We start from the raw sequence: 14,506 nt of genomic DNA, 5'->3' as shown, positions 1-14,506 counted from the left end.
TACTTATCAAAACGATTTGAAAATTTCAGATAATTTATTCAGTGTGAAGTCGGCGTAAAGATATCTCTTTTCCATTATTGTTTCATTTAAATATTCTTAGATTTTGGTTTTACCAATTAAAACAAGAGTTTTAAGTTGTTACAAATATTTATTTTAATGTAAGCTTCTAAGTTTGGTAATAAAGCAAAGCACTTTCCCACGCAATGCGAACGCACATCTGCGCGCAATATGCCAAAAATAGTGACCGATGATGACCATTGTTTTATTCTGGATAGTAAAAATGAGGATTAGGTTCTAAACGGCGTAATAAATAATAAAACGTCTTGGAAATGTTCAGCGCCATAAAACATCTGCGAGGCCTCTGCAGCTGCGTAGAGGGAAATACGTCACACGTGTGCTGACTCTATAGTCCACACCAAGCGGCATTACCTGTTTAACTGATAACACTCTATTGTTTATTGGGTTAATTCAAAAGATTTCATTAATGTTGCGAACACCTGTGTCGGATAAAGACGATTTTTCGGAAACGGATTTGCATTCTGTTAAGTTTGTTATTCATCGAATTCAAAGGTTTTTTGGTATTGTGAATTAAAGATAAAACTTATTATTTAGTGATGCTTAAATTTATGCAATATGGAATGTTCGATTGGCGATTTAGGTACATATCTAATTTTAAAATGCTTAAGTATTTATTAAATATTTTCAGGTGATGCTTTCAAGTGTAACCATAAATAATAATTAAGTTTTTCACTAATGCTCTAAAGTCTAATAAGTCGCTAATCAGAATTTGGGAATGATTGAGCACTTGAAAATCTTTAAAGCAATTTGTTGCTTGTTACAAATACTTTACTAATTCATATATTTCTGTATTATTTAATAACTTTAAAATGAAATGCAGATACGGACTATAGATACGGTTTTCAGGGTATACCTCCAGCGAGTCGGTGTAGCACAGATGCGTCCCATGTGTGGAGACTGAGCTCTCCGACTACTGTGACCATGTTTCTATGAATTATTTTGAATGTTGTATTATTATATATTAAATAAGATATCAATTACAATTTAAGATAAAATATACTTAATATTTTATCTTAGGTAGGTACTAATTCTCTAAAAATTATGGAATTTATATTATGTAGTGTGTGTATAAAAACTTAACTTACTTTACTTACTTGAACTACTATACTGATTTGATACAATTGTCTGAACAATGATAGGTAAATTCGTAAAAATTGTATAAGATATTAAACATTATGACTTTCTGAATGTAGGTACTCATTGCTGAAAATTATATCTCATCTCAATTAGATATAGAAAACCTAAAGTGATTCATAAATTTTAAAGGAAAGTATTTTTTTTTTTCATCTTTTCCCACGAGAGCACTATCTCTATAAGACATGGTACATTTAGGTACATATCAATTGAACAACTGTTAATTTCAAATAATTTTAATGTTAATTTTCTAAAGTGAACTTGTTTTTATACATTACTCTATTTAATGATTTTTTTAACAACAATCGAACAGTCCTTCTAATTCCACGCGCTTGGTCACCATCACATCTCCCTGATTGTCCGATTCTCACGAAATGTTTTGTTTCAGTTAGGTAACGCTACCCCAACATTCCTACCTACTCGGAACTCTGCCAACTAATTACATATCTTCAATCTTACATAAATAATTTAATTATTACCGAGTAAGTTATAGACGTCAACGCCGCGATGCAGGTACTATCTAATAAGTAGAAATTATGCAAATTTTTTCTCTTAAATCATGGGTCAGGATCACAGACATGTATGTCTGTGGTCAGGATTAATTAGTGTGCTTCGGTTTTCTATTGGTAGAGAAAAGCTATGTAAAAATAGTTTTTGGCCGTCTAATATCGGTATTATAAAACCATCCTATTGGTCATTTTATGAAATTGTTTTAACTGATACCTAGCCTTTTTATAGTTTTATACTTACTTTTACATGAATAGGTACAAATTGTAAATTGTAATAAATAAATAAAATTGTAAAATTAAAATTGTAAATTAAATTATTAAAAATAATTAAATGTGAATGTATAAATAAAATTGCATACAAAACACTAGCAAGTAAGTTGTTATTTGATTTAATCTATCTTATTTATTAGGTACCTACCTATATTTTCTAGATACTTTACAGGAATTGAGGAATGTGTAGTTTTTAACATATCCGCTCGTTTTGAGTGGATTTTGTCGCTTCGGTTCAAGCTACTTTTTTGCCTTCCTGTCGAATAAAAAAGACAACCTATAAAAAACTAAGAATGAACCGATAAAAAATGCTACATGACAAGTATAGTTATTCTAAAATCGTCTTGTTACATACTACCAATATACCTACTTAATTAATATACATAACGAGTAGGTAACCAATTCCTAAAGAAAAACGAGTTAAAAATGTGAAATGTGAAAATTCCCATTTAAGATTTGCGACATTAGTGTAGTCTAGATCGATATGAACTAAGTGTTCAATGTCCATAAGTAATTTTTATTCGCTGACATGATGAATAAAACATAAAAAAATATTTTATACAATTTCATAAGTTTCGACAGAATACAGCATAGGTACCTACCTGAAATAAGTGCTGCATTATAAACTCAATACTGAGTTATTCTATATTCTAGATTTCAGAATATGCAACAACAGGAATTTGCAAACATTAATACATGTCGCGTTAAATTGTTTGACCGGCAGATGTATTTTCAGGATAGCGCTAATTCTGGGTACCTTGCCTATAGGTACTGTCATGTTTTCAGCGCTTCTCGTTTCCTCTATCGATTACTAGTGTTTGACAAATGTACCTACCTATTTAAAACTTATTTTAGTGACTACGTTAGTTCAACAACTTCCTTACCAACCATACTTTTTCTTTGAATACATACAGGATATTATATACAAATGGTTATTGTTTTATGTAACAAATGCGTTAATCGGAACACAACATTAATTAACAAGTAACTTTAATAGTAATAGTAAATCAATTAAATTTCACCTATTTCATTTACTACTTACTTTGGAGTGTAAAATTGCTTTTTGCCCATGCCATACGGTTTAGTTGGTACTTATAGAATGGCCACTGCCTATGAACTATGAAATATTTAGTAGGTATATAGTTACGTACTTTTTACGTACTTTTTAAGGTAATTTTGTTAAACGGGGTGGTTCCCGTCATTCTCACATCTCAATAAGTATATAACTAATTGGAATTAAAAGTCAGGTATACAAAATTGCTGAATACTTATATCGTATACAATTATTAGTCTGTGGTTTAGCTGTATTAAGTTCATTGATTATATACCTTTCATCGCAGTAAACTTCAAAATTGTCGCGAAAATAATCGTATTTATACAGAAAGCAAACGAGCGGCGTGTTGAAAGGTTAAATATCTCGCTTCTTCCGCTCAAATACGTAGCAAATATATCAACAAAATTCATAAAATTTAATATCATATTTACTGGCGTAATGTTTCCTTGAAAAGTGGATGAAGTGCATTGCATTCCTACTGTTCCTAACTTCCTAACTTCCTACTGTCCGTAGGTATTTACCTATGGTATTTACTATGCGTAGCGTAGGTACACAACTACCTTCAGTACCTATATTTTTAGGTCTTTTAGACCAAGAAAATTTATGTACAAAATTACATGTAAGTTACTACAAAATACAAATAATACAATGACTCATTTGATTTATCAAGTTTGGTAGTGAGATGAATCCTTATATTGATCATTACGCGTACGTTACGGGTCAATGTAATTTTCTCAGATTTTAGTCGTTACAATTCCTGAGAAATTCTCTAATTTTCGGAAATATTTGAGTTGAGATTTTTCTTTTCAAAAATGTTTTCTTGAAACAAAGTTTTCCATCTACAATATAACTACATGTTACTTTCCCTTGGTGGTGGCTTATCAAAATTCCATATGGTAGCGCATAAGGGCGCATACAGACTGGGTAATGTTGAAAATATGTATAATATCTATTTTGTATGCATCAAAATACATATACATATGTATCTATTTTGAAATTGTATTGTTGAACTTTGATGGAAAACCAAATACCTATAATAATCATACGTAGGTACATCGTATACCTAAGATATTGGGTACCTAGATATTTTAAATTAAAAAGTAGAGCACGGTCTATGTTCTTTACTCGATAAGCACCTTCCTATCTAATTTGATTTTCCGTTCACACTGGTTGTTCGGTAATAATGTTTAAAAAGCGAATGAACATAAAACATTAATTGGTAAAGCTGGTGATCTCATGCATTGGTATCTGTCACTATAGGCTTTTGAAACATCGCATCTGTGATGAATGAAGGCGTCTGGCCGCTGGCGGCATTCATTACGTCATAAGAGTGCGGATTTCAGCCGACTGGAATCCTTATATGGAATAACCGCTGCCATTGTAAGGGCAAAGTGAATCAAATTACATTTTGATTTTCGTTTAACGATATAAAGTTTCATTAATCACGAGTTAAATGTAAAATTTACATGATAATTATTAATTTTTGTTTTTCAGTGGTAGGTATTGTAGTAGGTAGAATAGTTACAGGCTACAGCTGAAGAATTTAGCTTAGCATATAATATGTAGACAGCAGTGCAGTGCTAGGAGAGTACGATAGTACCTACTAATACTCTTCTTTTGCACTTTCCTACCATCCCTCCTCTTATAAAAGAAATCGTACGTACATTTGCCTACAAGCAAATCATACACGGTATCCTATCGATATCGGAACTGCATGTGTGCATACTGTCTTTCCAGCTGCAAGAAGCCATGCAAACGATTTGAATTAGGAATTATTTACGCCTTCTTTTTTAAATTAGATATAGGTACCTACTAGATTTGCAGCCGCCTCTTCGCTTTCATATTTTCCACAGACCAAAAAAAATGTACTGTTCTGTAATATTTCCAATTTCATTTTAAGTTTATCTATAAGTATATAAAATATCATAAAAAGCCATTGAGATAATATTAATAGGAGACGACACCGCCTACATCACTTATGTTCCACTCAACATACGTGATGTGACGTATGTTGAGCGGTATTTTTTAATGGTTTTAAAGTGAAACGCATCAAACATGCCTTCGTGTGTGTTACGATATTGCACAAATAATACAAATAATACGGAAAAGTGCAAAGGAATAACTTTCATCGTTAAGTACCTAACTAAATAATAATTTTTAAAACTTAGTTAGAGCAAAAAAATGGCGCACAGATTTTGTTCGTGGTGTCTCCTCCATACGTAGTAATATTATCTCAATGTAAAAAGCTCAGGCGTGAAAACTCAAAACACACAGAGTATCTTTCCTTTTATATAGTTAGTATGAACGGGAAATAGGTATAATAAGTTTTTATTTCGGTTCAAATACCTAGTTTCAATATGCTATATAAATAAACAACATTTTATTGTAAAACGTTAAACGTTTTATGCAGTCCGCGGTACGGATAATGGTGTATTTCTATTTACTTCTGACAGTATGTTTATCTTTAGACGCTTTTACGGCCCGTCGATGAATTATTAGCTGTCCACCAAGTGACAGCTTGTCTCCGGGTATGAGGTAAAATTAAAAGTTAAATACAAACATACTTACATTGGTCTTTTTTTTCATTTCTTAACAAATGACATTATAACGATTAACTTCTATGAGATGAGTTAACAGTACTTTTTAAAGAGTTAACTACTGGTTGTTCGATGTATTCAGTACTTTTAGTAGCATACAAGGGCAAATGAGGGACATTTTGGCTAATGATTGATGTTCTTAGATTGACACGACACACATAAATAAGAATCAAAATAACATAGAAAAAGCTACACCCAATCCTCACACCAAAGACCATCCAGCCACCTAGTTACCACTTCAAAATTAGGTTCGTCGTAACTCGTAGGTAGTAACGTTATTCTTGGGCCTGTCGATTTTATGCTGTAAAGAAAGATTAAAAAAAATATGCCACACATTCTCATCAAGTGACTAAAAAAGAGGAAGAAAATCTTTAGAAACTCATGAGATAACATAGTTACTATATTTAAATATAGTGAAATTATAACTCTATAACAAATCATAATCCTTCTACAAGTGCGCATCTGTACATAAGACCTATTCCTATTCCCTGATGTTTGGGAGTTTAAAGGCCGTTTACTATAAAACCAAAACAAGTACATGTCTGAATATTTTATAGATATTATGTAGATAATGAAGAAATTCTAATATGGAATCAATGGAGTTTAGGGGTAAGGACTAAGGAGTAGGTTATACGTAGACAGAGAATCCAATAGACACCGGCAATGCGTGTCGCAGAAAGAGATAAAAAAGAATACGTCACAATATTTAGGGTAACCATGTGAGGGAAAATTTACCCCGCAATTTGTAAGATACAAATCTCCCAATATCATTATTCACATAACATAAGTGGATAATAATGAGATATCCACATTACATTCTTACATGTTTATACTAATATTATAAAGAGAAAATGTTTGTAATTATGTATGTACATATGTATGTATGGTTTTCGGAGCGCAGCTAGTATATAATAAACATATTACTTTTAGATGGGTAATACATATTATGTATATACACATACCTATATATTATATAATCCATACTATATAATATTATAAATGCGAAAGTAACTCTGTCTGTCTGTCTGTTACTCAATCACGCCTAAACTACTAAAACAATTTGCATGAAATTTGGTATGTAGATATTTTGATACCTGAGAAAGGACATAGGCTACCTTTTATTGCGAAATATGTACCACGGGCGAAGCCGGGGTGGACCACTAGTATGTATAATATATATCATTATCATAATCCCATATAAATATGTGTATGTAATGATAATGTAGATGAAAACTCGATTGTTCATTATTTTTTATAAAATAAAATAAAAAAAATAAAAGAATGTTTATTTTCGTAAGTATTAACAGATACACACGTTAATTATATTGACCGACCCGCGAACGCGCAAAAAAAACGAAATTTACTTAATAATAATTTATTGTAATAAAAAAATTACATTTAAATTATCTCTAACTTAATTAACTACGTCCCTCCGGTTCAATGTTGGAAGTTGGAACCAAGAGTGTCCATTGTCTTCGGCGGGGCAGCGTCGCGGTGGTGGTGATTGCCGTAATACTTTCTAACCTTCGGTTTTGGTTTCCAATCTGTTCATCCTGTAGCTACAATCCAAATTTGTCGTAAATTATCCGGTTCAGGAAAACTGGAACAAGCCATTGAATATTTCAGATATTTAATTAAATACACACTGCAGAATATACAGGGTGTACCAAAAAGTAGTGATGAACGGAAGCTGAGAGGTAGAGGACCTAGAGGGCTATCCGAATAACCCCCATGTATGTTATGCGATTTTTCGTATTTTCGGAGTTATGACGTTTTTTTCAATTTTTCACCTATCGCCGAGTACGATGATATTTTCACTCATGCTGACGTCAATGATTGCGGAAGATGCTTGATTTTTTTTTGTGTGCTAAGCTGAAAGATAGGCCAATTCAGTATGGTAACATTTACTATCGTTAGATCTTTGAATGGAATAAAAAAAAGAATTAAATGGCAAGAAAGATAAAATTACCCAGTATGTTCACCACTTCAAGGGCCCGTAAAAAAATAAAATCACATAAAAAAAGTTTTCCGTTTGACTTTTAAAAACTTGCTCTATCTATCAGATAGCTACCCTGAAAATTTCATTTTATTATTCAGAAGGCTTCAATCGAAAAATTTAAATCTAAATGTGGTAAGTGCAAAAATTGAATTAACATGATGATCATTAAAACCAATAAATAGGTGTTTAATTACCAGAAATTTTTAAAATAACCCCGCCGTTGCTCAATGCAAGTGCGACATCAGCGTAAAAAGTTGTCTTTTAAATGTCTGAATGCTCTTTTATCATTTTTAATGGTTTCGTCTGCTACTATGAATTTCCGGGTTATTTCGTCCAAATTGTGGCAGTCTCTCGTCTTTGTAGTATCCCCACGGAAAAAAATCAATAGGGTTTATGTCCGGGGACCGTGCAGGCCAGGCTAAAGGGCAAAGATACCCTGAAAGATGGATTGGTCGTTGCAGCCTGCGCATGCGCCGGTGAAGCCTGCCTTAAAGCCTGGCCTCTACGGTCCCTCGACCTAAACCCCATTGATTTGTTTCAATGGGAATACTAAAAAGACCTCGGCTACTTGAGAGAATGCCACAATTTGGACGAAATAACCCGGAAATTCATAGTAGCAGAAGAAACCATTAAAAATGATAAAAGGGCATTCAGACATTTAAAAGACAACTTTTTACGGTGATGTCGCACTTGCATTGAGCAACAGCGGGGTTATTTTAAAAATTTCTGGTAATTAAACACCTATTTATTGGTTTTAATGATCATCATGTTAATTCAATTTTTGCACTTACCACATTTAGATTTAAATTTTTCGATTGAAGCCTTCTGAATAATAAAATGAAATTTTCAGGGTAGCTATCTGATAGATAGAGCAAGTTTTTAAAAGTCAAACGGAAAACTTTTTTTATGTGATTTTATTTTTTTACGGGCCCTTGAAGTGGTGAACATACTAGGTAATTTTATCTTTCTTGCCATTTAATTCTTTTTTTTATTCCATTCAAAGATCTAACGATAGTAAATGTTACCATACTGAATTGGCCTATCTTTCAGCTTAGCACACAAAAAAAATCAAGCATCTTCCGCAATCATTGACGTCAGCATGAGTGAAAATATCATCGTACTCGGCGATAGGTGAAAAATTGAAAAAAACCTCATAACTCCGAAAATACGAAAAATCGCATAACATACATGGGGGTTATTCGGATAGCCCTCTAGGTCCTCTACCTCTCAGCTTCCGTTCATCACTACTTTTTGGTACACCCTGTATATTATTATTTCCCATAATAGTGGGTAACAATTTGTAGAAAAGTTGGCAACACAAAATTTTTTAGGTTAAAATTTATAATTGTTATTTTTGTGGTTTTTAAACAATGTATTCAAGTCAACAGCACGTGATACACAATATATTAACACGCTGAAATATCATGAAGGCCTATAAACTGATAAAGAGTTGTATGCTTACGAGTGAAAAGACAATCCAGGCATTTTCGTTCCACTATCACTTTAACACCCTTTAACGCTACACCGCACCATGGTATTATTTTATAAGGTATTAACAGTAAGTCTAAATCATTAAAAACCAAACATACCATGAATTACGTAACTTAGAACATGTAAAAACTATATTTTTAGGGAAGACGATAGTTAGCTGTCAAACTTTGTTTAGCAAAGTAGGTTTCTTTTCTTGAAAAAAGTGGCACGCTGGGTGAAACAAAAAATTTTATCGTTCTCTCTCATTTCTTTACACAACACCGGCATAAGTTGCTCTTTTTCTTGTGTGAATGCGACATAAACTATCAATTTGTCTATTGGTTTCTCTGTCTACGAGGTTATAGGTACCCAAAGACAAACACAAACTGTTAGGTTTACTGGACACTTTTCACCATGCCTTCTTCCTCCTTAAAGCCGGCAATACGTTCGCAGTATTCTTTTATGTTGTGAATTGTCATTGACGGCGATCATCACCTACCATTAAATGGGTCTCGACTCTCGTGCTCCATTGCCGGGATTTTAATGAAAAAAAAAAGACGTGTGGCACTCGGGGTGTCGCGGTAAAGCTATTGCATAGCATGCCTTCAAGCCACCTCTCCGTGTCCGTCGGAGTGGAGAGCGTGAGGTTTTTTCGTTACGGAATTTCTCGATTCGGTCCCCGCGCTCAAGGCCCGCGATAGAAGCTATGCAATAGCTTAAAAAAACGAAGAAGACGAGGTCGACGTGTAATTTTTTCTAGTTATCACTAGTGCACGTTTTATTTATTGAAACATTAAAATATCAATAGAAATATTAACAATGTATGTTTTATTATTCTTAGTTGTGGGATCCCTTCATCAATGAATATCATGAATATATAAAGTTATATAATGTATCCATGGCTTTTATTAACTTAAATTATCATAAGCAAAAAGACAAGTATTCATTGGTAGGTAATTAAATTAAATTTTGGTATCAACTGTCACATGTCAATGTAAAATTCAAAGTTCAACTTCAAAGCCTACGTCAAAGTCAAACTTTGTCTAAATTGCGCTTACGCGCCAACGTGTGATTTATTAGTTATTTTAATTATTATTCATGAAGAAAGAGTATATAAATATGATGTATTAGATATATTATATTAAAAAAAGTATAGTTTAAGTCAAGACAATCATGGAACCTGGGGAATCATTTTTATCGTGCGCTGCGACTGTGGAATGGATGACTGCGCAAGGATCTGTTACAAGAAAAATAAGTTTAAAAACAGCATCTCTACGATTAATAAGGAATGAATTTCGGGAAATGTTTATGGAAGTTAGTAGTGAGAAACAAGCGGCAACTAGGTTAGCTTTAAAAGGTATCAATGTTTTTAAGAAATTTATGGCTGAAGGAAAAGCAAGTATAAAGTTTCAGGAAGCTGGCTGCACGGTATTCATATCTAACGCGCCACCGACAAACCTTGTATCTTTCCTTCGCACAATATTCGTGAAGATGACTGGTGATAGAGAACAATCAACCAACAAAACACCATCAAAACAGACAGTTCGAGCGAAATTATTAAGTGGGAAAGCTCAAGCCTTCGAAGAAATCAGTCCCGTTACAGTGGCTGACTTGTGCAATGCTAAGAACAAAATCAGTAAATCAACAACAACAACACCATCTCCTCCTGCAAAGAAAAGAAAACAAGAAGACGTTGCTCGTGGACCTGCTCCTAAAAAATTATATTCTCCATCACCTTTGACAACAGCAAGTACATTAAACCCAGAACAGAAGAGAGTATTGGAAGCTTGCCTTGGAGGCAAGAATATATTCTTTACAGGGTCAGCAGGAACAGGGAAGAGTTATTTATTAAAGAGAATCGTAGCAGCCTTACCACCAGATGTTACAATGCCTACTGCGTCCACTGGTGTGGCTGCTTGCCATATAGGTAATTTATATTTGTAATTGATCAACATTTGTATTAAAAAAAACATAAAAACAATTTTTAAAGTGAAACTTTTATTACATTGTCTCAAACTTTTTGGTCTGTGTAGCGCATGTCGCGTGTATCGCGGCTGCCGAGTAGGTATACCTACTCGGCAGCCGACCGTCACGCGACATGTGCTACACAAAGCAGTGTTCCGAACCGTTCGAACAGTTTCACTTTTACCGTGGTTTCATAAAACCACACAACATTTTTTTTTATTAAAACATACTAAGAATAATATAGAATTGTGTAAACTTTTTAATGCTGTCTATATTTTAGGTGGAACAACATTGCATGCTTTTGCTGGAATAGGAGATGGGAGTGGAACAGTAGAGAAGTTATGTGAAAAAGCTTTAAAGTTGCCTCTGGTGGCGCAGAAGTGGAGAAAATGCAAACATCTCATAATTGACGAAATATCTATGGTTGACGGAGCCTATTTTGAGGTAATCTTATTAGTTATTTAGTGAAAAAGTTGCTGTTCATTATGATAAAATGTACATTATTTTTCAATTACTTCTACTCGTGGTCTCGTGCACCATAATTTGACAATAATTTTATCCTACAATTTTGATATAACTAAATTCTGAATAGTAAAATACATACATAGAAAATTCTAATTATTAAAACTAAAAAAGGTCTGGACAAGTATAAAAATATTTTTTTTGCAGAAATTGGAAGCAGTAGCAAGACATGTCAGGAGAAATGATAAGCCATTTGGAGGAATCCAGCTCATTCTGTGTGGAGATTTCCTGCAGCTGCCTCCTGTTGTAGATAAAACAAAAGCTGCTAAGAAATTTTGTTTTCAAACTTCATGTTGGGAGAATTGTATAGATCTATGTTTTGAATTAAAAGAAGTACACAGACAGACTGACCAGGAATTTATATCCATACTGAATAGTATCAGAATAGGCCGTGTAACCAAAGAAATAAGTGAGCGTCTTGTTCAAACTGCAAGACAGAAAATAGAAAGTGACGGTATTCTAGCAACTAGATTGTGTTCTCATACAAACGACTCAAAAATGATAAACAATTCAAAATTACGTGATTTAGAAGGTGAAGAAAAGGTATATTCAGCCCAAGATAGTGATAGTGCAACGAGCCTGCTAGATATGCAAACTATTGCACCTGCCAAATTAGTTTTGAAAGTAGGTGCTCAAGTTATGTTGTTAAAAAATATTAATGTAAATGCTGGACTAGTTAATGGAGCGAGAGGTGTAGTAGTAAAATTTGATGAAGGTTTACCTGTAGTTAGATTTAAAAATAAAAAGGAATATACTGCAAAAACTGAGAGGTGGTACGTGAAAAATGCAAATGGATCTCTTTTATGTAGAAGACAAGTACCACTGAATTTGGCATGGGCATTCTCTATACATAAGTCACAAGGACTAACATTGGATTGTGTTGAAATGTCACTGTCCAAAATATTTGAAGCTGGACAGGCTTATGTGGCTCTAAGTAGAGCACAAAGTTTAAACACCTTACGAGTATTAGACTTTGACTCAAGACATGTATGGGCCGACCCTAGTGTTTTAGAATTTTACCAGAAATTCAGACGAAGACTTCAGCAAATGGAAATTATACCACTGGGCAGACCATTATCAGATAAAACTAATAGAAAAGGAAAATTAAGAGATATTATAGAAAAACAACTAAGAAGAAAGTAATGATAAGACTGAAATTAGGTTAATTTAAATTTACCATAGATTAATTTGTGCTACTATTTATTTTTTATACTGACATTCGGAGACTGAGTTTTGGGTATTTAATATTGAAATAAACAGTTTAAAATTAAAAATTAGTTTTATTGAATTAATTTCCTTACTAAACATGACTTATCTAGCTTCAACTGCAGTCAATATTTCAATTTGTTCTTCAAAGGTAGCGAGTTTTTCTTGTAGACACTTTACAATATACTTGTGAGTCTCCATGCTTGGGTCATCTTTCTTATTACTTTTGCTTTGCTTAATGTTGCTTTGCAGAGCTTCAACTTGTTTTTTACTTTGAGCTAAAAGTTCTGTCAGTCTTGTATTTAAATGTTCCTGTTTCTTTATAATAAGCCATAATTGTGCTTCAGTAGATACCTCTCCTTTGAACTTCAATTCTTCATTCACCATACTTTCTAATGTGGTAGGCTCTCTTAGCTTTTTAATTGAATTTTTTATATTAGTTGCAATCTCTTGTTGCGTCATTCTACTTAAAATTCTTTCGATTTTAGTTCTTGAGATGTATGTCTACAAATAAGAACAAAATTAGTGAACAATTGGAACTCTATATGAATGAAAAATTATGATTTTAACATAATAATCTAATTAAGCATTGTAAAACAGAAATATTTTTATAATGAAATTCACTTATGTATCATCTTATATTATGGAAATACCAATTTCTTCTTAAGAAATATATGAAAAGTTGCTTATTAAGAATCTTTAATCTAAAAGATAAATTAAAATATTTTTATACCTTAGGTACAGGTTTCTTATTAAGACTGGGAAAAATTGTTGGCACTGCATTATCCTTTAATTTTTTTTGTGAATCAAAACATTTACTTTCAAAATGTTTCGAGCAAATCCTGCTTTTATTCCAATCTAACAGAACACATTTATTCCGCAGTGCATGTAGCCATTTATTTCGCATTTCAGACGAAGTCGGACATCTATAATAAAGAATATTATCATTATTAGTATATTCGTTGTGTATTATTTAATAAAACAGTTTCAATTAGACGTGAAACTTAAATTTTAGGCGGCACTTACCCATGAAATGTTACACCAGGCACTTTATTAAAAATTGAAAGTTTGCAGAATTGTACAACACATTGAGTTGATGTCATATTGTGATCTATTCGATTAGGGTAAATCTAGAATAAGGACTTATACATTAAACAGGGGATTAAATATTAATTCTAAAACAAACAAGAGCATCAAATCTAACGACAAAAACACGCCAATGACGCAAAATGCAAATGATGAATTTTTTACACACATGACATGAGACAAGTGACAACTGACAAGAAAAGAAACATAGATAATGTTTGACAGTTGACACTCATGCCACAGATAATACTAACGACAAATATACTCTACAATCGTAATATGCACATATGTATTATTGTGTGATTATTGTAAAAGCGTAAAATCTGTGTCTTGCTCTCGCACAACAACGTAAAAAATACTCAGTGTGGCCACCTTTCGGGCTGAATTAGCCCTTTTACGGGGTTTCAACCCGTCTTTAAACTTTTTAGCCCCAAAAGGGTAGTAGCCCCTATTTCGCAAAATATATTTGCTTTGACTAACATAAACTAACACAACACAAACTAACATAAAATTACAATATTTTAATTTTTACTTAGTTCGAGTTCAATGCAATTAAATTTTCGAAAACCTTTGAATGTAGTTCTATTTTCTTTTAAATATAATGGAATGTTTCCTT

At 32.9% G+C, this 14,506-nt stretch overlaps 2 protein-coding genes across 2 annotated transcripts; one reads left to right on the top strand and one right to left on the bottom strand.

The window, feature by feature from the left end:
- The first annotated feature begins 10,142 nt into the window (after nucleotides 1–10,142).
- Nucleotides 10,143–12,862, top strand: Pif1 (Pif1 DNA helicase). Its single transcript, XM_089705492.1, has 3 exons — nucleotides 10,143–11,038; nucleotides 11,357–11,520; nucleotides 11,746–12,862. The coding sequence occupies exons 1-3, from the start codon at nucleotides 10,285–10,287 to the stop codon at nucleotides 12,739–12,741; spliced, it is 1,914 nt and encodes a 637-aa protein (XP_089561618.1). The 5' UTR covers nucleotides 10,143–10,284; the 3' UTR covers nucleotides 12,742–12,862.
- LOC149481000 (uncharacterized) lies at nucleotides 12,859–14,068 on the bottom strand. Its single transcript, XM_089705493.1, has 3 exons — nucleotides 13,831–14,068; nucleotides 13,538–13,730; nucleotides 12,859–13,308 (listed from the first exon to the last, which is right to left on the bottom strand). The coding sequence occupies exons 1-3, from the start codon at nucleotides 13,905–13,907 to the stop codon at nucleotides 12,910–12,912; spliced, it is 669 nt and encodes a 222-aa protein (XP_089561619.1). The 5' UTR covers nucleotides 13,908–14,068; the 3' UTR covers nucleotides 12,859–12,909.
- Nucleotides 14,069–14,506: the final 438 nt, after the last annotated feature.

Source organism: Colias philodice, chromosome 17 (genome assembly GCF_061535455.1).
Source record: "Colias philodice isolate Cphi_HAF_F1 chromosome 17, ilColPhil1 Martin Lab GWU primary, whole genome shotgun sequence".
In the NCBI taxonomy this organism is placed as follows: Eukaryota; Metazoa; Arthropoda; class Insecta; order Lepidoptera; family Pieridae; genus Colias; species Colias philodice.
Note: the sequence above shows the minus strand (reverse complement) of the source record. Positions and strands in the feature narration are given on the sequence as shown.